Source organism: Orycteropus afer, unplaced genomic scaffold (genome assembly GCF_000298275.1).
Source record: "Orycteropus afer afer isolate SDZICR_OR568_19922 unplaced genomic scaffold, OryAfe1.0 scaffold00035, whole genome shotgun sequence".
Lineage (NCBI taxonomy): Eukaryota > Metazoa > Chordata > Mammalia > Tubulidentata > Orycteropodidae > Orycteropus > Orycteropus afer.
The window spans coordinates 17,069,479-17,093,557 of NW_006921622.1; the positions used below are offsets into that span (position 1 = coordinate 17,069,479).

A 24,079-nucleotide genomic window follows, 5' to 3' on the forward strand; every position below is an offset into this window, starting at 1 on the left:
CTGAATTATCTTCAGTAAGATTTTACTTGTGTGTGATATTAATGATATTGTTCTATAATTTCCACATTCTGTGGGATCACCTTTCTTTGGAATGGGTACAGATATGGATCTCTTCCAGTCAATGGATCAGGCAGCTGTCTTCTAAATCTCTCAACATAGCCAAGTGAGTGCCTCCAGCATGGCATCCCTTTGTTGAAACATCTCAATGGGTATTCCATCAATTCCTGGAGCCTTGTTCTTTGCCAGTTCCTTCAGTGCAGCTTTGACTTCTTCCTTCAATACCATGGGTTCTTGATCATATGCCACTTCCTGAAATGGATAAACAGCGACCAGTTCTTTTTGGTACAGTGACTCTGTGTATTCCTTCCATCTTGTTTTGATGCTTCCTGCATCGTTCAATATTTTGCTCATAGAAGCTTTCTATTGCAACTCAAGGCTTAAATTTTTTCCTCATTTATTACAGCTTGAGAAATGCTGAATGTATTCTACCCTTTTGGTTTTCTAACTGGCAGGTCGTTATATACTTCATTATAATAATTGCCTTTGTCTTCTTGAGCTGCTCTTTGAAATCTTCTGTTCCACTCTTTCATCTTGTCATTTCTTCCATTTGCTTTAGCTACTTTACATTCAAGGGCAAGTTTCAGAGTCTCTTCTGACATTCATTTTGGTCCGTTCTTCCTTTCTCGTCTTTTTATTGACCTCTTGCTTTCTTCATGGATGATGTTCTTGATGTTATCCCACAATTCCTCTGGTTTTTTGGTCATTGGTGTTCATTGCATCAAATCTGTCCTTCAGATGGTTTCTAACTTCAGGAGGGATATATTCAAGGTTATATTTTGGCTATATATTTGGCTTGATGTATTCAAGGTTATATATTGTGAACTTGTTTTAATTGTCTTCAGCTTCAACTTGTACTTGCATAGGAGCAGTTGATGGTCTGTTCTACAGTCAGCTCCTGGCCTTGTTTGGGCTGAAGATACTGAACTTCTCCATAACCTCTTAGCACAGATGAGGTCAGTCTGATTCCTAGTTATTCTATCTGGCAAAGTCCACATGTATAGCCATCATTTATCTTGTTGAAAAAAAATCTTTGCAATGAATATTGTTGGTCTTGCAAAATTCTATCATGCAATCTCCAGCATTATTTCTGTAACCAAGATCATATTTTCCAACTACCAGTGACTCTTCTTTGTTTCTACCTTTTATATTCCAGTCACCAGTGATAATCAACACACTCTGATTGCATGTTCAGTCAATTTCAGACTACAGAAGTTGGTAGAAATCTTCAATTTTCTCATCTTTGACTTCGGTTGTTGATGCATAGATTTGAATAATAGTAGTATTAACTGACTCGATGGCACATAACAACAACAACAACAGTATTAACTGGTCTTCCTTGTAGCATATGGATATTATTGTATCACTGACAGCATTGTACTTCAGGACATATCTTAAAACAGTCTTTGTGACAATGAATGCCATACCATTCTTCTTCAGTTTGTCATTCCAGGCATAGTAGATCATATGGTTGTCTGATTCAAAATGGCCAAAACCAGTCCGTTTCAGCTCACTAATGCCTAGGATATTGATCTTTATGCATTCCATTTTGTTTTTGATAACTTCCAGTTTTCCTAGATTCATCTTTCATACATTCCATGTTCTGATTATTAATGGATGTTTGCAGCTGTTTCTTCTCATTTTGGGTCATGCCACATCAGCCAGTGGAGGTTCTGAAAGCTTCACTCCATGCATATCATTAAGGTCATCTCTACTCTGAGGAGTCAGCTCTTCCCTAGTCAACTTTTGAGTGCCTTCTGACATGATGGGTTTGGGGCTTCTGGGGTAGCTTTATTTAAGGCCGGGCCCAGGGTAGGCAGACTGTATGTGGCTTGGAAGTGAACAGAGTAGTTAGAAACAACTAAGGAAGACAAACTTGTCTGTCACTTTATCATCCTTTTCTGGCTTGTGTGTTGTTGTGAGGCTGGAGGCTATGCCACCAGTGTTGCAAAATGCCAACGGGGTTACCCATGGTAGACAAGTTTCAGCAGAGCTTCCAGACTGAGACAGACTCGGAAGAAGGAAGAGGCCATCTACTTCTCAAAGAATTGCCAGTGAAAACCTTATGAATAGCAATGAAACACTGACTGATATATTACTGGGAAACTTTATGAATAGCCACTAACCATAGTTAACCAAAAACATCAGTTTTCCTAGAGACAATTATGACTTACGGTGACCTAATCTATGTGTGTCAGAGTAGAACTTCACTTAATCGGTTTTCCAGTGACTGATGTTTTGGAAGTAGATTACTGAAGAATTCTGTTCTCCAAGAATGCCACCATTATCTTCTTGGTTACCTAAATCTTTCTTCCAAGGCATCTCTGTTTGTACTCAAACCTCCAACTTTCAGTTGGCACCAGAATGTGTTAATTTTCACCACCCGGGGATTCCTGGCCATAGTTGAAACTCTGCAAGAGAGCAACATTCTTTCATACTTCCAAATCCTTTGCACATGCTGGTGCCTCTGTTTATAGTACTTACTTACTCTTCAACTTTCCACTTCCACAGTGAGAAAGCAACATTTCTCCATAGCCCTATAAAACCCAAAGAATGTTCCCCATTTTTGGTGTCAGTCAGAGGCAGTAGGAAGGGGATCCCGGGGAGAATCTGAAAGTAGCCATTGTATGCAGGAAGTAGGGAAAGCATAAGGGAGTGATAGATCAGAGAAAGAGGCTGACCACTTCATGTTGAATAAGCAGTCTTTTATTATTTTATATTAATTATTTTATTTTATTATTAAGATTTATTATAGGAAAAACTTACATACAAGGCAAGGTCCTGGGCCACAGCAGGACAGGTAAATCTCTGTGCTACTGCCTCAAATTCCAGAGATTATATAGAGGAGCTAATGTGGATTTGTCATGCAACCCCCCCACTTCCCTCAAATCCAAAATGTCCAGATGTGATCATTTGGATCTAGGTTCCTTCAAGGATTTTGCATTTCTTGAATCAAAGATACTATGTTCTTTGGCCTCCTTCTCGTTAGGAATGAGGTGTTTGCTAGGACTATGGTCAGCTTTAGGCCTGGAGGTACCTTGCTGGTCTTGATCTGTCACATCTTCATTTGTCCTTCCAACAGTTGGAAATCAGTTTGACACTTTCTTGACAGGAAAATAAGCTCCCAATTGACTTCTAAGTCAGCCACTCTCCTAGTCCTTCCCCTTCTCTCTGGTGATTTCTCTTCAGTTTCCTTAGAAAATTCCTCTCCATCATGATGTTCCCCAGGATTCAACCCTAGACTTTCTGTACCTCTCACTTTAAACATGATCTCTGGACAATATCATCAGCTGTCATGACCCCAGTTACTTCTGAGTGCTGGATCTTTATCTCTGGTTTATATCCCTCTCAAGCTCCAGACCTAATATCAAACTGCCTAATATTTGTTTTACATATTCTACAGTTTACACACAGATAGATACATACATACATACATACACATATTAATTAATTGTGTTCATGTACACAGACCAAGAGGAAATCATTCAAACAGAACAAAGGGATACTGATGGTTTAAAATCAAGAAAGATGTGCATTGGAGTTATATCCTTTCACCATACTTATTCATTCTGTATGCTGAGCAAATAATCCAAGAAGCTAGACTATATTAAGAAGAATGCAGCATCAGGATTGGAGGAAGACTCATTAATAATTTCCAGTATACAGATGACACAACCTTGCTTGTTGAAGTGAAGAGGACTTAAAGCACTTACTGATATCAAAGATTATAATCTTCAGTCTGAATTACACTTAACATAAAGAAAATAAAAATCCTCACAACTGGACCAATAAGCAACATCATAATAAATGGAGAAAATACTGAAGTTGTCAAGGATTTCATTTTACTTGGATCCACAATCAACACTTATGGAAGCAACAGTCAAAAAATCAAACAACATATTGCATTGGGCACATCTGCTACAAAAGGCCTCTTTAAAGTATTAGAGAAAAGATGTCATCTTGAAGACTAACGTGTGCCTGACCCAAGCCATGATATTTTCAGTCACCGTATATCCATGTGAATGCTGTACAGTTAATAAGGAAGACCAAAGTAGAATTGATGGCTTTGAATTATGGTGTTGGCAAAGAATATTCAATATACTGTAGACTGCCAGAAGAATGAACAAATCTGTCTTGGAAGAAGTAAAGCCAGAATGCTCCTTAGAAGCAAGGATGGTGACACTTTGTCACATGTTACCAGGGGGGACCAGTCCCTGGAGAAAGACATCATGCTAGGTAAAATAGAGAGTAAGTGAAAAAGAGGAAGACCCTCAGTGAGATAGATTGGCACAGTGGTTTTAACAGTGGGCTCAAACATAGCAACAATTGTGAGTATGGCACAGGAGTCAGCATTGTTTCATTCTTTTGTGCATGGGGTCACTATAAATCGGAATCAACTCAATGGCTCCTAAAAATAAGAACAACGCTTATCTGTCAGTTTGTCATATTGTGGTGACTTGCGTGTTGCTGTGATGCTGGAAGCCATGCCACTGGTATTTTAAATACCAGCAGGGTCCACCAGGGTTGGTAGGTTTCAGTGGAGCTTCCAGACTAAGACAGACTAGGAAGGAGGAAGAGGTAGTCCACTTCTCAAAAAATTAGCTACTGAAAACATTTGGAATAGCAGTGAAGCACATAGTAGGCATGCAATGAATACTTGTACTAATGAATGAAATAAAAGAGTGAAATACAGTTACCAGTAAATCAAAGTATATCATTCTAGATAGCTGTGTTTGACTGTCACTCTATAAAAATCTTGGTACAAATTAAGAAAGAGTATTGATATATATTTTTTTTTTTCTTACACTGCACTTGACTGCTAACCAGAAGGGTGGCAGTTCAAACCCACTAGCCACTCCTCAGGAGGAAGGTTGCACAATCTACTTTCGTAGTGATACTGCCTCAGAAACCCAAGGAGGGGTCACTATAGTCAGGTCCAACCTGACGGCATGTAACAACAACAACAACAACAAACCTGCTCAGAAAGGAAAAAGCAAATAGCCTGACATTTGTTTTTGCAGCTAAATAGAAAGTACAGCAAAAAACAGGACTAGAAACTACCAAACACAGTGGCCAACAAGCACATGAAAATATGTTCAACATCATTAGACATCAGAGAAATGCAAGTCAAAATAGCATGAGCTACCACTTCACTCCCACAAGGATGGTTAAGATATTTTAAAAAGAAAAATAACAAATATTCGTAAGGATCTGGAGAAATTGGAACTCTTATCCACTGCTGGTAGGAATGTCAAGTGTTCTACTGCTATGGAAAACAATTTGCCACTTCCTCAGAAAGTTGAACATAGAACTACCATATAACCCAGTAGTTCCACTCCCAGGTATATACTCAAGAGACCTGAAAGCATTAACAGGAACAAATACATGTACATCAGTGTTCATTGCAGCACTGTTTTCAATAACCAAAAGGTGGAAAAAACCTAAATGACCATCAGTGGATGAATGGGTAAACAAAATGTGGTACATCCACACAATGGAATATTACTCAGCCGTAAGGAGAAATGAAGTCCTGATACATACCACAATATAAATGAGCCTTAAAAACATTATGCTAAGTGAAATAAGTCAATCGCAAAAAGACAAATACTGTACAATCTCACTTACATGAAATAACAATAATAGGCAGATTATAGAAATCAGCGTTTGTTAGTGGTTTGTTAGTGGGCTAGAGGGAAGGGGAAAGGGGAAGCTATTGCTTGGAAAATTGTGGAGTTTTGTTCATGGTGAAGGGAAAGTTATCAATGATAGATGATGGCTGCACAACATGATTAATGTAATCAATATCACTAAATTACCACCTGAAAAATGTTGAATTGGCAAATGCTGTGTTACGTATATTTTACAATAATTTAAAAAATTAATTAGGAAAATAGAAATTACCAAACATTCCCTGTTAACCCTGAATTTAAGTAACAAACAACGTTCAATGGCCTTTATAACCACAACTGAAATAACAATTGGTTGCAATGGCTTCAATGACAGATACCATTCTCAATATAAGAAAGTACACAAATGAGGTAGAATACTTATTACTGACGTCCAAAGAGACCATGAGAATTATGGAACAGATTCTGAACCTCATAAATGACTCTCTGCTTCCTAGAAGTTTACTTTATAATCACACTATTATTTTTTAAATGGCTTGCTGGTCTGATAAAGACTAGTGAAACCCCCAAGACTATGACCTCTAGTCACACGTTGGGCCTGGAATTGAACTTATTCCCATGGCTACCAGCCTACAATAGACAGGTCTACAGGTACACCAGGTAGGTATACTCCTTCTATCAACCACAGAAGATCAGAATGGCAGTATTTGCACAGGAAGATAGCTCAGGGGGTAGGAAAGCATAGGAAAGAAGGACCCAGGGAAAAGGTAACCACAGGGAGGAAATGGGAGGAAAGCTGTTACATGTTAGGGATTGCAGTCAATGTCATGAAACAAAATGTGTATGAACTGCTGTATGGAAAATGAAGTTGCTCTGTAAATTTTCACCCAAATCACAGTTTTTTAAAAAATTAATATACAGCGACTTTCGGTAAGATGGTAGAATAGGCAGGCAAGCTCCATAGATCCTCTTCAACAAAGAAAAGAGAAACCAATTGACAGAGATACAGAAGATAATCCTGGAACTCTGAGCTCTGAAAGGAAATATACAGAAGTGGATTAGGCACCAACTAGTGGAAAAACCTGAATGAAAACAGTGAGTACAGAGATGGTCGGTGCAGTGGACTGTCAGCTACTCTGAGAGCACCAACAGCCTGAATATTTCCAAGTGGTGTTGGGACCTGAGAATTGACCTAAAGATAAGCCCTGGTTGCCAAGGGCTGCAGGGAGAACTGCGCTGGTGGCCTATGACTAAGAAGGGAAATAGCAAGGAGGGAGACAACCTAAGCTGCGGACTTCCAGCTGTCTGGAGGGCACAGCCATTTTGAATGTTTACAAGTGGTGACCATTTTGGATTTTAAAGTGACAGCATTCTCATTCGGAATCCAGGGACCTCAGAATAGGCTCCATTTGTCAAGGATGGCAGAAAAATATAGGAGGCAAACAATGGGAAAGGAAACAGGTGGTAAGTGTATAAGTGCTGCCAACTAGCAGATAGAGGAACACAGCACAATACCCTGCTTATGTAGATAACATACAAAGAAAACAAAAATCGTGGGCAAGTCACTCCAACATACAATCACCATCCAATTAAATATAAACAAAAAAAGTCACAATGCCTCAGAGACAAGAGAGCATCACACTACACACAAAGAAGCAAGATAAAGCAGGAGAAACAAGGGACCAGGATACAGACTCAAAACACATCCCTGAGGAAGAAGCAGCATTGGAACTCCCTGATAAGGAATTCAAAAGAATTATATTTAGGTACCTTCAAGTAATTGAGAGACACATCAAGGAAAACACTGACAACATTGAAGAAAACCTAAAACAATTTCAAAAGACAATATAAGAACAAAATGAAAAAATAAATGGAAAATTAGAAATGATACAAAATCTACAGAAATTCAGAAGATTAGTAGTAAATTTTCAGAAATAGATAACTCATTGAACAGGCAAAGGAGTAGAATTGAATCAGTGGAGGACAAAATTAGTGAGATTGAAAGCAAATACCTCAATACTACTTTTGAAAAGGAACAGTCAGAAAAAAGATCAAAACAAAATGAAGAAAGTCTAAGGTTCATGTGGGATGCCATCAAAAGGAATAACCTACTTGTCAATGGAATTCCAAAGGAGGAAGAGACAAAACCACAGAAAAAAAAAGGTCAAAGATTTGTTGGAAGATAATTTTCCCAGTATAATGAAAGATGAGACTGTATCCATTCAAGAAGTCCATTGAACCCCAAACAGGATAGACCCCAAAAGAAAATAACCAAGACATACCATCATCAAACTCACCAAAACCAAAGACAAAGAGAGACCCCTAAAAGCGGCACAGGAAAAACAAAAAGTTACCTACTACCTACAAGGGGCAATCAATAAGAATAAGCTTGAATTTCTCAGCAGAAACCATACAGGCGAGAAGACAATGGGATGGTATATATAAAACCCTGAAAGAGAAAAATCTCCAACCAAGAATCATATTCCTGGCAAAATTGTCCCTCAAATATGATGGTGAAATTAGGAGATTTCCAGATAAGCAGAAACTAAGGGAATTTGTTAAAACCAGACCAACCTTACAAGAGATGATAAAGGGAGCCCTTTGGACAGAGAACCAACAACAGCAAGTAACAACTGACCATTAACATACATGATGACATAACCCAGAAACAAATCCCATTATAGAAGTATCCAAAGTAAATAAGCCTACAAGATTGTAAACAGGAAACTAGAGACATCAATTGACAAATGAAGACAACTACAAACCAAAAGGAGGGAAAAAACTGTGTAATTACAGAACTTCTAAATGGTAGGGAAGTCAAGACAACTACAAGATAGAATAGACTATTCTAAACTTGGGAAGAAATTATAAATCACAGGGCAACCTCAAAGAAAATTGATAAACCTTCACATCAAAATAAAAAAGAGGACCAGTACAAATTTTTAGCAAATACTAAAACAGTAGCAATGAAGGAAGTGATAACACAATTCATAAACAAAATGAGCTCAACACAGAAAATTATATGGGACAAAGAAATCAACACCACAAGAAAGCACATAACAAAAATGACAGCAACAAATTCATGCTTGTCAATAATTACATCTCTGACAAGGGACTTAATCTCTAAAATTTATAGAAAACTCCAACACCTCAACAACAAAAAGATTAACAATCCAATTAAAAAATGGGCAGAAGACATGAATGGACACTTCAACAAAAAGGATTTTCAGGCACAGCAAATATACGAAGAAATGCTCATGATTAGCCACCAGAGAGATGCAAATCAAAACAACGTGATACCATCTCACCCCACCACTAGTGACAAAGTTAAAGAAGACAGAAAATGGCTGTTGCGAGCGAGGAAGTGGAGAGATTGGGACTCTCATACACGGCTGGTGGGACAGTGAAATGATACAACCACTGTGGAAAACAGTGTAACTATTCCTTAAAAAGCTGGAATTAGAAATACCATTTGACCCAGCAAACCCATTACCTGGTATATATCCTAAACAAGTGAGAGCCAGGACAAGAACAGATTTATGCACACCCATGTTCATTGCAGCACTATTTACAATAGCAAAAAGATGGAAACAACGTAGGTGCCCATGAACAGAAGAATGGATAACCAAACTATGTTACATACACACAATGCAATACTATGCAACACTGAAGAATAATGTAGAATCTGCAAAACACCACATAACATGGATGAACTTGGAGGACATTATGCTAAGTGAAAGAAGTCAGTCACACATGGACAAAGAAAGTATTAGCTCATTACTGTAAAAAATCAAGGAAACATTTATATACGGAAGGGAACTTTCTTTGTCAGTTACCAGGTGTGGGAGGGAGAGGGAAGAGAACCCTGCAAATAAATAAATAAATAAATATATGTATGTGTATGCATTGACCAGTGTCACTTTAGTTTTGTGTATTTCACTGTACATAAATTATATTTCAATAAAATGCATTTAAAAAATGAATATATAGTAAATCATTTCAGTAAGTCCTAAATTGTTAGTGACTGGGGTCCTTTTTGTAATCCTGAGACTTGAAATCTGTTGCTTAAATGAAAAATAGAACACAGAAAACTAGGATATTTTATTGTAAGTGAAAACATACCATATAGTCACATTTATCTGTGCCTTACTAGGTCAGGGTATATCCAGGCATACCTCTGAGAGATTGTGGGTTCAGTTCCAGACCACCACAATGAAACAAATATTACAATGAAGTGAGTTACATAGATTTTGGGGTTTCCCAGTGCATATGAAAGTTATGTTTACACTATCATGAGGTCTATTCCGTATGTGATAGCATTATGAAAACATCTGAAATGTTGTGAGAATTACCAAATGTGACACACAGACACAAAGTGATGAACACATGCTGTTTGAAAAATAGTGCCAATAGGCTTGCTCAATGCAGGATTGCCATAAACCTTCAATTTGTAAAAAATGCAGTATCTGTGATGCACAATAAAGCAAAGCACGGTAAAATGACATGTGCCTGTATTAGTTCCTAGGGCTGCTGTAACACATTATCACAAATGGGGTCGCTTAGCACAACAGAAATTTACTCAGTTTCCTAAAAAAAAATGAGTAATTGAATAAGGTTATATCAAAGGCCCCTCACAATTTTATTGTTCTTTCCAGTACATTCACTGAACTACATCAGTACCTAGTTTGGCCATTCCAAGGTCGTTTTCTTTCATTTCTATATTTCAACTACCTTTCTTATCCTTGTGAAGATCTCTGAAGAAATAAAGTGTTACTGCAGCTCCAAATGAATAGTAAAATTGTGTACACCATGATTTAATGAATATTAACTTGAAGTTTTTTTCATAAAATACTTCTTTTTGTCAGGCAAGGGTAGTGGTAGGGGAGGGTGTGATATAACTGACTAAGGAATAAAACCAAAACACAACCGAATAAGTTGCCATCCAGTCAATTCAGACTCATGGCAACCCCATGTGTTATAGAGTAGAACTGTGCTCCTTTGGGTTTTAATGGCTGATTTTTCAGAAGTAGATCACCAGGCCTTTCTTCAGAAGGATCTCTGGGTGGATTTGAATGTCCAACCTTTTGGCTAGCAGCCAAGCACATTAATCATTTGTACACCAAGGAATAGACTCTGGACTCTACAGAAATCATCTCTTCTTTCAAAGGCTCCCTTATAAAGCACCCTCACCAGAATATCTCCTTTTTGGGTCATCTTTGTCTCCTCTTAATTCCTGGGTGGCACAAATGTTTTGCACTTGTCTGCTAGCCTAAAGGTTGGCAATTTGAACCCATCCAGCAGCACCATGGAATAGAGGCCTAGTGATCTGCTCCTGGAAATAGTACAGCCAAGAAAACTCATAGAATAATTCTACTCTGTGTCATATAGGGTGGATGTGAGTCAGAATCAACTCAAAGGCAGTGAGTGGTCTTGGTGTGGTTTTGGTTTGTCTCCTATTACAGATTGAATTTCACCCTCAAAATATGTGCTGTAAATTCTAACCCCTAGATATTTGATAATAATCCCATTGGGAACAGGTTTTCTTTGCTATGTCAATGAGACAGGATTAGTGCAGTGTATGTTTTAAGTCAATCTCTTTTGAGATATAAAAGAAATTAAACAAGCAAGCAAGAGAAGCAGAGATTGGGGAAGAGAGATGCCAAACCATGTGAAGATTGCCCAGGAGAAGAAGCTCAGAAGAGACAAGAACCTTCCTCCAGAGTCAACAGAGAGAGCCTTCCCCGAGAGCTGACACCACAAATTTGAACATCTAGCCTTCTAAAGTATGAGAAAATAAATGCGTTTGTTAAAGACACCCACTTGTATTTCTTGTATAGCAGGACTAAATAAGAAACCTCCTCTTTCGCTCTCTTCCTTACTCCTAAAGAAAACTGCCATAAAATATTTGCTTCTTTATTTTCATCTTAAAGCTGAAATCAAGAACAGTGTTCATCTTGGCAATAAATTCCCCTGAATAAAATGCGCTGTGTTATCAAATTCTTGTTAAATCATCTCTCCTCAGAAACTGATAGGCTTCCTTCTTCATAGTGATAATGCTGTTTAACTTACCATGCTTCCCTGTTAGCCCTCATTGCTAAAAAAACAGAGGCAAACTAAAGGCTCACTCAGTCTTAACACATATACTTCTTTTTGCTACCTTTGTTCCTTATTTAAAGCTTCTGTTTTATTACCTTGACTATACAATTGCTATTATTGTATAACAAATAATGTTTAGAAAAACATATTACTGAATTAAATTTTATTGGAATATTCTAGCACAGGCAAGAGTGAAATAAGCCTGAAGTTTTATTTCCCCTTCTAGGAATTCCTGTAACTGAGGATCATTTTATGCATGTCATCTCCCGGAGGGGAATGTCTACATCTGTATAAAAAGAGGGTCTCATCAGCTAGAGAGCTCAAGGGCAGGCTGTTATTTGACTCTTGCCTGTATAAAGTAAACCTCTGCTTTTATTATTCAACGTAATACTATCATTTAAGCATATCTTTGGACTGTAGAAAACCATTACCAAGATCAACAGGGACTTTTTTCAGGTGATAGATTAAGGAGGCAGGACCCCTGTAGGAATCTACTGATGACATATTCCAACAACAGGAAACAGAACCCTGGTCCCAGGGATCAATAACTGGACCACTCATGGCCACTGACCTACGTTGGTAATATAATTAGTTGTAAGCACCTACTAGCCTAGGGCATTGGTTCAAGAATATGAAGTAATAGGAAGTGGGAAGAGAGAGAAGAACATAATTGGTGTCCTGCCCTTATGTTGTTATTTCCTGAATGTTCTACTCAGAAACTTGATGCATTTTAGGATTCACTTCTACCTCATACACCCATTAAAATACCAATGAATACAAATAAAAGACACTATGAACTATTTGAGTAATTCAGTATTTTAGAGTATTACAAATGATAAATTATGAGGAAAAAAATGTTTCACTGTGTCCCTAAAAATGCTGAGAAATAACCTCAATATTTACAAACGCTTATTAATTGCCATTATTATCTTGCACTTGTATAGTGCCAGCCAACCTTTTATCTACATTGTTGTTGTTGTTGTTATTTGCCGTCGAGTCGGCCCCGACTCATAGTGACCCCTCCTTGGGTTTCCGAGGCAGTATCACTACGGAAGTAGGATTGCCCAACCTTCCTTCCGAGGAGTGGCTGGTGGGTTTGAACCGCCAGCCTTCTGGTTAGCAGTAAAGTGCCTTAGCCACTATGCTACCAGAGCTCCCTTTATCTACATTCCACTCACCTGGGACAAGTTAAATAAATTACAATTTTGCAAACCCTTTATCTACATTAGGGTTTGCAAAATTGTAATTTATTTAACTTGTCCCAGGTGAGTGGAGTATTTGTTTTCTTAGCCTCAAAAACATATATGCTGTTGGAATGTATAAATATATGAATATAGTGTGAAGCTGTTGCTGATATTAAAATACAAAAGACAATATTACTTTGTCTTGTAAGCAGCACTGCTTTCCAAGTAAGATAAAATGGAGTACTATTTTGTTGGTGTTTGAATCAAAGTGCAAATCAAAATATATTTGTTTCTTTGCTTAAATATTGTAATTCATGCCTTAATACATAAAGCTCTCAACTATGGAAATGTTTTGCAAATGAACAGGTATATTGCCTCTGCCTGCTATTCTACTTTTAAGCCATGAATGAGCTCCTGTAGGTTTATGAAGTTGTATATTCAATCTCTTTGTGGACTAATGCACCTGCCCTCAGTATCCACCCATCTGGTTTTAACCAAAGAGGAGGGTGACATGTGAGCAAGACATCAGAGGAGTCTAATTAACCTGCTTCAGTCACAACTGCCTTTGTCATAGGGAGATGACAAAAGGTAACTTCTTACCTTTTGTTCCCATTGGTAGGTAAATAGACCTTATGTGATCTTGTTCATACTGGTCATTGTGTGGTCAGCTATTTTTGCGTACAGAATACAAAGATTAATTTTAGACCAGGCCCCATACAAATAATCACAATTTCAAAATTAGTAAAATGAAAGTAAATTGTATTTCTTTAGATTTTTAAAATATTGTACCCACTTACTTATTTATAACATGGTTCTCATAGGAATATATGTACATCTACATTAAGATTATAATATTAGTTACATTTTTTAAATTCTTCTATTCCCTTTAGAAGTCAATCCAAGAAGAAAAACGAAGACCAAGGAAAGACAGGTAATTACTATTTTTAGATTCTAATAAATTATCTTGTTCAAATCAAAGTATAAGGTTCTATGTTCAAATTCTGACTTTAAAAATCACCTAGTTTCTGTGGATAGATCTGGAAAATAATGTACTCTCAATATATTTATATTACAAATACATGGTTTATATATGTATATATGGTTTATATAATTTACAAGTATCTTGACTATTGGAAATATGTTGACCGAAGCACAGGGTTGAACATATACTAAGAACTCATACATTTTTTTAGTAAATAATACTACCTCAATATAGAATTTTCTCTCCTTAGTGCATTCATTGATAGGAGCTCTGATGGCATAGTGCTAAGGGATTTGACTGCTAACCAGAAGACTGGAAATTAAACCCACCAGCCACTCCTCGAAAGGAAGACTGGACAATCTACTTTCATAGAGATGTTGTTGTGGTTGTTACGTGCTGTCAAGTTGGACCCAACTCATAGTGGCCTCTTCTTGGGTTTCTGAGGCAGTATCACTATGGAAGTAGATTGCCCAACCTTCCTTCCGAGGAGTGGCCAGTGGGTTTGAACTGCCAGCCTTCTGGTTAGCAGTCAAGTGCCTTAGGCACTGGAAATACCACCTTGGAAACCCAAGGAGGGATCTCTGTGAGTCAGGACTGACTCAACAGCAGTGAGTGAGTGCATTGATTGGGTTTTATTTGAGCAATATGAACATGCCCATGCTTCTGAACTTTTCTTAACTCCTTTTTCCACATTTGTTTTTCTAAAAAAACAAAACTCCTTTTTGCTTTTTTTCTTTCAATACATGCTAAGCCTGTCTTTGTATCATTTTTATGCTTTTTCAGATAAAGTTGGTGTCACCTAAGTTCATTCTCTGAATCTCGGCACCTGGGGGTACAACATACTTAAAGTTACAAAAGGCTGTAAACCTCTTCCACCACCTCAGATTCTGCCATCATAGTGTCTGAAATGATAGGAAAGATTTTAATAATATTTCTATTACACAGCTTTTAAAACAGTATTGAAAATTGATCACATTGTAGTAAAACCTTTATGAATAAGAATACTTTGTACATAATACATGTCCTTTTTTAACAAAAAGGTGCAAGAAAAATATATCAAGTCACACTTTATTCAAATAACTAGCATTTCAGGCCTTTCTTAAGATCAGATTGTTGTTGTTGTTGTTGTTGTTACGTGTCGTGGAGTCAGACCTGACTCATAGTGACCCCTCCTTTGGTTTCTGAGGTGGTACCAGATTATTACACATTAAAACTAACCTTGTGCCTTCTACAATCTCCAGTGAAGGATTTAATTATTATAAGAATTTGTGCTGAGAATCACAACCCATTTTTGAAATGTTACGTTATAATAAAAATATGAGTATAAAACCAAAAAGCAAAACAAACCACTGCCGTTGAGTTGATTCCTACTCACGGCTACCTTATAGGACAGAGTAGAACTTCCCCATAGGGTTTCTAAGGCTGTAACTCTTTGCAGAAGCAGACTGCCCCATCTTTTCTCCTGTGGAGTGGCTAGTGGGTTCAAATGGCCAGCCTTTTGGTTAGCAACCGAATGCTTTAACTGCTGCACCACCAGAGTGCCTTTGAGTGTAAAGCAACTGAAAAAGAAAAAAGTGATGAACTGGGTATCAAAGGTTAAATTTCTGTCTGAATTAAGGGAGTTGGTTTGGTGAGTAGAGAACACAAATTTTAGAATTTACAGGCTTGGGCCCTCCAGTCACAGGTTATATAACCATTGGCAACCTCTGTTTCTCTAAGCTTCACTTTCTACATCCGTAAAAGAGAAGACCCAATATTTACCTTTTGGAGTTGTTTTGAGATAAATGAGACAATGTAGGCAGAGCACCTGCACTGTTCTCTCTGTGGTGTTTGCTGCTGCCATTGCTGGCTCTTGTCACATTCTTCATGATTTAGAACAAGGAGTTGTCTCTAGTTTATGAAAGTCAGTTCACAATGTTGTTGTTGTTGTTGTTATGTGCCGTCGAGTCGACCCCGACTCATAGCGACCCCTCCTTGGGTTTCCGAGGCAGTATCACTACGGAAGTAGGATTGCCCAACCTTCCTTCCGAGGAGTGGCTGGTGGGTTTGAACCGCCAGCCTTCTGGTTAGCAGTCAAGTGCTTTAGCCACTATGCTACCAGAGCTCCCACTTTTTCTGGAACATACCAGTTCATCAGTACTTTACTATTTCAGTGCTATACTACTATTGTAATTAGTATGCATATCAATCAATTTCCAGACAGTGCTAATAACAAACAAATGTTCTTCTATTTAGTACACAGACTTCTAACTTTTGAATTAGTGGCATTCTGGAAATTCATTTGTAAATTGGTACCTGTAATACAAACATTTTTTCCTAGGAGCACTGTAAACAATGGTGGTTTTCCAGACCTAACTGTTCACATCATACTGAATCCCACAGGACCTAGAACTGTATGTAACCTGAGTATATTAAAGAATTAAAACTGGCTGAGGACACACCCTTTTTTGTACATCCTGCATAGGAATTAAACTCTAGCATGAAAATTAATCTCCTGAAACCAAGTCATAGGGGGAGGACAAAAGGTTCCTTGTGAAGGAAGTTGAGGTCATGAAACTTTGTGTGGAACTGTGCATTCAGGCAGAAAACTCAGATTTTCCAAGTTTGGCCCCAGAGGACAACTGTCAACCCTGACCTAGACTGGTTAAAACTAGTAATCACTGGCTATTCTAAAAACTACTAGTTTTGTGTCAAGTTGAACAGCAAAGAACCAGGCAAACCTTCTCCAGCAGCTAATGCCCTCTTCAAAGTAAGAAATGAGCATTGTTTTTCTTTTTAACTTATGGTGCTTACTATTTCTTGCATATTTCAAGACTTCTTCCTTTTTTTTTTTTTTTTTTAATTGTGCTCTAGGTGCAAGTTTACAGAGCAGAGTTTGTCTTACATTCAACATTTCATGTACATTTAGTTTCACTCCCCATTTACCATCCCCAACCCTAACCTACTCTCCTCCTCTCCCTGCCCAGTAACTGCCCCCCCCCACCATGCCCCTCATAGTTATGCATTCCTGTGTGTCCTGAATTTCCTTTGTGCGAATGTTGCCCCTCTGGTCCCCTTGGTCGATTGCTCCAAGGGATGCATCTCCATAGAGTATGTGGGTGCGTCACCCTGGTTTGTAGTCTTGTCTTATTTACTACTGGGTTGAGAGCCAGCCCCTAGGAGTGAGTTTTATTCCAGCCCCAAAGTGTATCCCAGGGCCATAGTATTGGGGGGCCCACCAGAACCCATTCAACCAGTAATTCTGGTCATTATTGTGTTTTTAGATTTTGTTCCACGTATTCCCTCCCATTCTATCCAGGATCTCCAGTTTTGATCCTTTCCCAAGTGGTTGGCATTGGTCGCTGGGCACCATCTAGTTCTTCTGGTCTCGAGGTCCATCATGTCCTAGGGCTGATTGCTTCCAAATGCCCTTGGTTTTTTGCACTCTTCTTCATTTCTGACAATGAGACCATTAGCTGCATCTTAGATGGCCACTTGAAAGCTTTTAAGACCCCAGTCGCTACTTATCAATGTAGGTTGTGGAACAAGATTTTTATGTATTTTGTTGTGCCAATTTAGTCTGGTGTCCGCCAATACTATGGTCCTGAGTTGGTAGATCCATTGGGTTTCTCTCCCACAGTGTCTAGCTGTCTGTGAGGGATTGCTTTATGTCTGTCTTCTATTGCTTCTGTAAGGATTGCAGGTATTTTGTATCTCTGGTATCTGTGCAAGATTAGCCTTGGCTGAATCTGTCCTTGGTCTAGAGTATAATCCTGTTCACTGACTCCCGTCTGATCTTCTCAGATGTTTATGTGTTTATCTGTAGCCTGGTGTTTGGGGTTAATGGTAATGCAGTATTGTGGATATACTGATACTAGCCTCTGTTGTCTATAGCTTATGTGCACAATTCGGTGTCCTCCCTTTCCCTTTCTTCCATTTTTGCTAACATGCATGTGTTACCCCTGAAGTACAGCAAATATTTTAAAAGAAGAAAAGAAGTATCCTGTAATTAAGTAAAAAAAAAAACAAAAAAAAACTTTGATGCTGTGGTGTGTTTATGTGTTTACTTACAGTGAGGGAAAATTATTAGATTTGGAAGATTTCTATTATAAGGAATTTTCACCCAGTCATTCTGGACCAAACGAATGTAACCCTATATTTAAAGAACGAAGACCACAAAGAGAACTCCAGAATCAAAGTTTTAAGGCTGATGAAAGGTAATAAACTACACTTTCAAGTACAGTGTTTTTAATTTTATATTCACAATTCCATTTCTTAAATCATTTCATTTTCTGTATGCATTGGTGACAAATTTGTTTTGAATATTGCATCTTAACGAGTGATATGTGGCTTAAAAGTAAAATCATAAGTATTTTGATAGGATAATCAGACATCTGAATTGCCCAGGACATTCTCAATTTATACTTCTTTTCTTGGTGTAATTATTAATAGCATTCTCCTTTATTTTCAAAAGTATTCCAAGTTGGATGATAAATTATATGGTCATCCTGATTATTAGCAATAAACCATACCCAAAATCTATGTTTAATCTCTTGTTGTTGTTGTTGTTGTTTGCCGTCGAGTCGGCCCCGACTCATAGCGACCCCTCCTTGGGTTTCCGAGGCAGTATCACTACGGAAGTAGGATTGCCCAACCTTCCTTCCGAGGAGTGGCTGGTGGGTTTGAACCGCCAGCCTTCTGGTGAGCAGTCAAGTGCCTTAGGCACTATGCTTCCAGAGCTCCTTGTTTAATCTCTAGCCAATGTAATTTTAATTTATTGATTTTTATCATAATAATTTCTAAGAACCAATGGTGTCAGACCAAAAAATATTCAGAACAAAGGTTTGCAGAGGAATATAGGTATTTTGCATTTGGTTTCTCACCTTCCCACTGACTTTGACATTGAGTAAGTAATATAAACCATTGTAGCTGACATACTACTCTGGGATTTTTTTTTTCTTTACCCAACAAATCTTTGTGAAGTTTTGAGATTGAGGGTACTTAATAAGACAGAAAAACATGATATGTGAGAAATGCGAGCAGTGACAGGCAATGAACCTATTGGTCCAAAATTCTGAGCAGACATGCTGTCTGCTTAAGATACTTTGGACCCCCACACTGCTCTCTTTCACAGCGTGACATGGTGGTTAACACAGCAGTTTTAGGGTCAGATGATTGAGTGACCTTGCTCATGCTACTTGACCTCTCTAAACTTAGGCCTCCACATCTGCAAAAGCATTTTACAATAACTGACTTACCATGTTGTTGTAGAGATTAAATGAGATGATGGATGTGAAGCACTTAACACCATATGTGACATCCAGGAGGTGTTCCTTAAATGGTGGTTATCATCATCTTTGGGAGCTCTGGTATCGTAGTATCTAAGACACTTGACTACTAACCAGAAGGCCAGAGGTTCAAACCCACCAGCCACTCCTTGGAAGAAAGGTTGAGCAATCTACTTCTGTAGTGATACTGCCTCAGAAACCCAAGGTGGGGTCGCTATGAGTCAAGCCTGACTCAACGGCACATAACAACAACAATATCTTTATTTGCATTACCAGAATCTACCTAAACTGTGATTTCCCCTTGTTTCCCAAAGATTGACTTTGTTTCTTAGTGCTGCTATAACAGAAACACCACAAGTGGGTGGCTTTAACTAACAGAAATTACTCTCTCACAGTTCAACAAACCACAAGTCCAAGTTCAGGGAGGGCTCTCTTTTCACTCTGGGGAAAATGCTTACTTCACAGCATTCCTTGGAGACCTTCACCTGGCAACTATCTTTTTTCCATCTGTGCTTGTTTCTTTGGTACCTTGTCTGCTCTTTTTATACCTCAGTGTTGTTGTTGTTATGCTCAGACCACTCCATTGTTTGTCCTAAATAAAATATATAAATCCTTGACATGGTCCCAAATTATCTAAATTATCTGCTATTCTCCCCCTTGCTCACTCCAGTCTAAGCACATTGGCCTACTTGCCATTCCTTGAACATAATATGCACAGTCTAGTCTTAGGACTTTTACATGGTCCTAGAATAATTGTCCTTCACCTCAAGAGTTTCATGGCTCATGCTCTTCCTTCCTTCAGGTCTCTCCTCAAATGTCACCTTATCCAAGAGGCATGTCCTGACCATCCTTTATGAAACAGCTTGCACACGTCATCACTCTTGCCCAGTTATCCTGCTTTAATTTTCTGTATACCACTTACTACCACCTGGTATAGTAGTTCCTGATTCTCTCCCACACTAGACTATAAAGTCCATGAGAGAAGGTACTTTGCTAACCCATCACCTGGATTCTCTGGTGGTGTAGTGCCTGAGGCATTTGTTAACCAGAAGGCTGGAGGTTCAAATCCACCAGCCACTCCTCAGAAGGAAGATTGGGCAATCTACTTCTGTAGAGACACCACCTCAGAAACCCAAGGAGGGGTCTCTATGAGTCGTAATCAACTTGATAGCAGTGAGGTTGTGTTTTTTTTTTTTTTTTTTCTTTTTTGTTGGGGGTGTTTCACCTGGACTGGTGGCTGGCACTCAGTAGGTGCTCCAGGAAAGAAAGAAAGAATGAATGAATGGATCTATGTAGCTGCATTTTAAGGAGCAGCCTACTGCCCCATGCAACCTGTGGAGTCAAAAAGTAAACATTGGCAGGGTTTGCCAGCAGTGGAGTTCAGGAAGATTGGGCCAGCAACTTTCTTGAACATTTTTCAGGATGGACTGCTCCTGCGTTTGTAATAGAGTGGTTGGTCAGATATGAGACAAAAGAAGGTTTTTGTTTGTTTGTTTTGTTTTTTAAGAAACATTTAAGCAGTTTCTAAAATGCACAATGAAGAATGTATATTTAGGCATCTTGAGTTGTTTGACCAGAATGTGTTAAAAATTAAGACATTAAAAAATATTTGTTTATTGATTGTAAATCATTTGACGCTAGCGTTTCTGAACTACACCTCCCAAAGCTTACTTAGCTCTAATCCAAACACAAAGTCACCTGGAGGGAAACGCAAGCCAGGTCCCACTCCTTCCCTTGGATCAGTTTTGAAAACAAGATCCCAGATATGTTTGTACATTATCCTGACGTTTTGATTGGGAGGCATGGGGAAAAAGAATCGCCCAATTCAGGGTGAGCAGAGGTGACCCTCGCACTGTGTGGCGCCGCTGACGCTGGGGCCCTGGGTCTCGCTCGCAGGTGCTGGGCGGCGGACAGCCCCGAGGAGGAGAGCGGGCCGGGAGCCAACCCGTACGACTACAGGAGACTCTTGCGCAAAACCTCCCAGCGCAGACGCCTCGTCCAGCAGTTGTAGCGCTGCTGCATCGTGGCCACCACCGTGCCTTAGGCTGTCCGCCCGCGACTGTGACCCGATCCTGTAGGGTTGCAGGGGCCAAAGAAGTTCCCTCGGGCATTGGCACCACAAGGCGCTGAAGCTGCAGGTGCCCCCGAGTGCCGGGCCCAGCCTGAGAGAGGGGAGCTGGGAGCTCTTGGAAAACCTCCCCTGACCACGCTCCCCTCGCTCCCGCACCCTCCACTCTAACCACCCTGCGAGTTGGGGCCTCCCTGTCCCCAGCCACCTAATGTATCATTTTATTCACTTGTTTGCGGCTCCTACTGTAGGCCCTACTGCGCCTGAGTTCTCTCCGACCCCTCTCTCCTTTGACCTCAAAGATTTCTTCTGTTTTTGAAAACGGCTGTCCCAAGCCCTCGGGATACTCCGGGCAGGTTGTGTCTGGCTGAACAAATCCCGAGGGGAGAGGCTTGAAGACGAACTGCCTCGCAAACGTCTGCTTTCCCTTCCACTGGTTATTAACGTTACCAAATAAAGAACTGCCTTGCAAAGTCTATGGCTTGCAGGGTTGTTTCACCCTGGGCCCCTTGAGGCTGTGGCTTCTGGTGTCGGTCTGTGCTGGTGATGGCACCCTGGGAGGGGGTAGAGGGAATCTCTTTTAGAGAACAACCCCCACGCCTACCCCCGCCGCCCCCAAAAACCCATACAGTCTTGCTGAAACCACGTATTTGCGACATAAATGCGACCCCCCCAGACAAATCTCCAAATCCCCCGAAGTTCCCCCCAGATACATTGCTTTCCCAGCCGGTTTGGCTTCTTTGGGCCCCTCCTATACAAAACTTCGCAGGAGCCGTGGTGGTGCAGTGTTCAAGCGCTGGCTGCTAATTGGAAGGTCAGCAGTTGCACCCACCGGCAACTCTGCGGGTCCGTAAATAGTTGTTGCTGTTGTTATGTGCCGTCGAGTCGGCCCCGACTCATAGCGACCCCTCCTTGGGTTTCCGAGGCAGTATCACTACGGAAGTAGGATTGCCCAACCTTCCTTCCGAGGAGTGGCTGGTGGGTTTGAACCGCCAGCCTTCTGGTTAGCAGTCAAGTGCTTTAGCCACTATGCTACCAGAGCCTTGGAAATCCTACCGAGGCAGTTCTACTCTGTCCTATAGGTCGTTGCTACTCCACGGCAAGGCTGGTGGTCCAAATCCACCAGCCACTCCTGGGAAGGAGGATGGGGCAATCTACTTCCGTAGTCATACTGCCTTGGAAACCCAAGGAGGGGTTGCTATAAGTTGGGCCAACTCGAAGGCACATAACAACAACACTCCACGGCAAAGGGTTTGTTTTTTTAAAAATAAAAATTTCTGGTCTGGACACTGAACTAAATTCTTGCATTATTAGATTTACCTAGTCTGCAGTTTGGGGTAATCTCCGCTGCCCCAAATATCGGGCGATTTAAGATTGGGGGAGGGTAGTTGCATTCCTCAGTTGACTGCACCTTATTTTAAAACCCGGGTTAAACTCATCTAAGGAACAAAAAATCTACGCGGCATAGTGAGGAAGGGTGGCGCGGCGGTTCCGCGGAAGACTGAATTGGAAAAAGGGTTCTGACCGGCTTAAAGGGGCTTGTCCTTTCTCTGGGTGCCTTAAACTGCTACACACACGGGGGAGAAGGAGGCTGGGGTAATCTTGGAGTGAGGACGCGCTCAGCGGCTGAGAAGTGTGTTGCGCTGCTCTACAAGGCGTCACGACGTTCTCTCCGGCCCGAAAAGGCGGTTCAAAGGCCCCCAGAGATGACTCTTTACAGACTGTTTGTTTTACAAATGAGGACATGGAGATTCCGCGAGTCGGCCAGGCGGACACTTCCCGCTGCGGCAGGGCAGAGCTCTGCGTTCCAAGCCTCAGTCTTACCCTCTGCTTGTGCCGCGGCCTGCTGTCCGGCTGAGAGAGGAATAGAGGAAGGTGCAGACCGAGGGCAGGGCTGCGGCGGGGTTAGGGGTTGGCCCAAGCACGGACAAAATGAGCAAGTTACCGTAGACCAGGGAGGGAAAAGGAGTGTGTAACCCGTCCCCACCCACCTGTCCACCACCACCCATAAGCCTTCGAAAAAGAACCGAGCTCCCTTTCTCGACCAGGACGATCCTTCACTCCAGGTTTCCAGGGCGGTATCTGCAGAGCAGAGCCCTTGGCTCCGTTAATGAATGGGGAGGCAGGCAACAGGCGTCTTCCCCAAAATCTTTTTTAAAAAATGGGATTGAAACATGGTAAACGCGTGATGAAAGGGTGTGATGCCTTTCCTTTCCTTTTTATCTTTCGTGTTTCTGTTTCCTCCTTTTCCTTTCTCTTTGCTTCTCCCTTGGACATTTTAGCACGGAAAGGACAAGGGAAAATTTGTACCAAGTATTCTTTGTTCGTCAGGCCTGCGACGCAAACTTCAGATAAACTACGGACAGGTGATAGGATACCCAAGGGAATGGTCCATGGCTGGTTGCCACTGAATGGTGGGTCTCCCTCCCCTTAATCGAGGAAGGGCCTTCGAAAGCTTTTCCCCCAGCACTGGTCTGCCTCCTCTCCCCAGTCGTTGGCTGCCTCCTTTGTGAACTAATGACTGTAATTATTACCTCTCTGAGCTCTTTTGTTGTCTGCAACCTCCAGCAGAAGAGAGGGGGGAGTGGGCTCTTTTGCTAAATGAAAGTCTTTATAAAGCAAATTGCTGTCGAGAGAGGGACTGAGTTAAGGAGCGACAAATCAGGTCACCGTCTGCATCTGAAGTAGGGTATATTTGAATAAAAAATGTAAATATCACCATTTATTTAAAGTACTCCAGAGCTGCGAGGTATAATGGAGCTTAATCAGGCGCATTTTAAGTCATTGTGTGTGTGTGT

The 24,079-nt window shown here is 40.3% G+C and overlaps 1 protein-coding gene across 1 annotated transcript in view; it reads left to right on the top strand.

The window, feature by feature from the left end:
- The window catches only part of MYO3A (myosin IIIA), a 360,696-nt gene extending 339,472 nt beyond the window's left edge, over positions 1–21,224 (top strand). Inside the window, exons 31-33 of the mRNA XM_007936415.2 lie at positions 13,855–13,895; positions 17,999–18,142; positions 21,110–21,224. Of these exons, the coding sequence (XP_007934606.1) occupies positions 13,855–13,895; positions 17,999–18,142; positions 21,110–21,224 (300 nt within the window). The remainder of the gene's footprint in view (positions 1–13,854; positions 13,896–17,998; positions 18,143–21,109) is intronic.
- Positions 21,225–24,079: the final 2,855 nt, after the last annotated feature.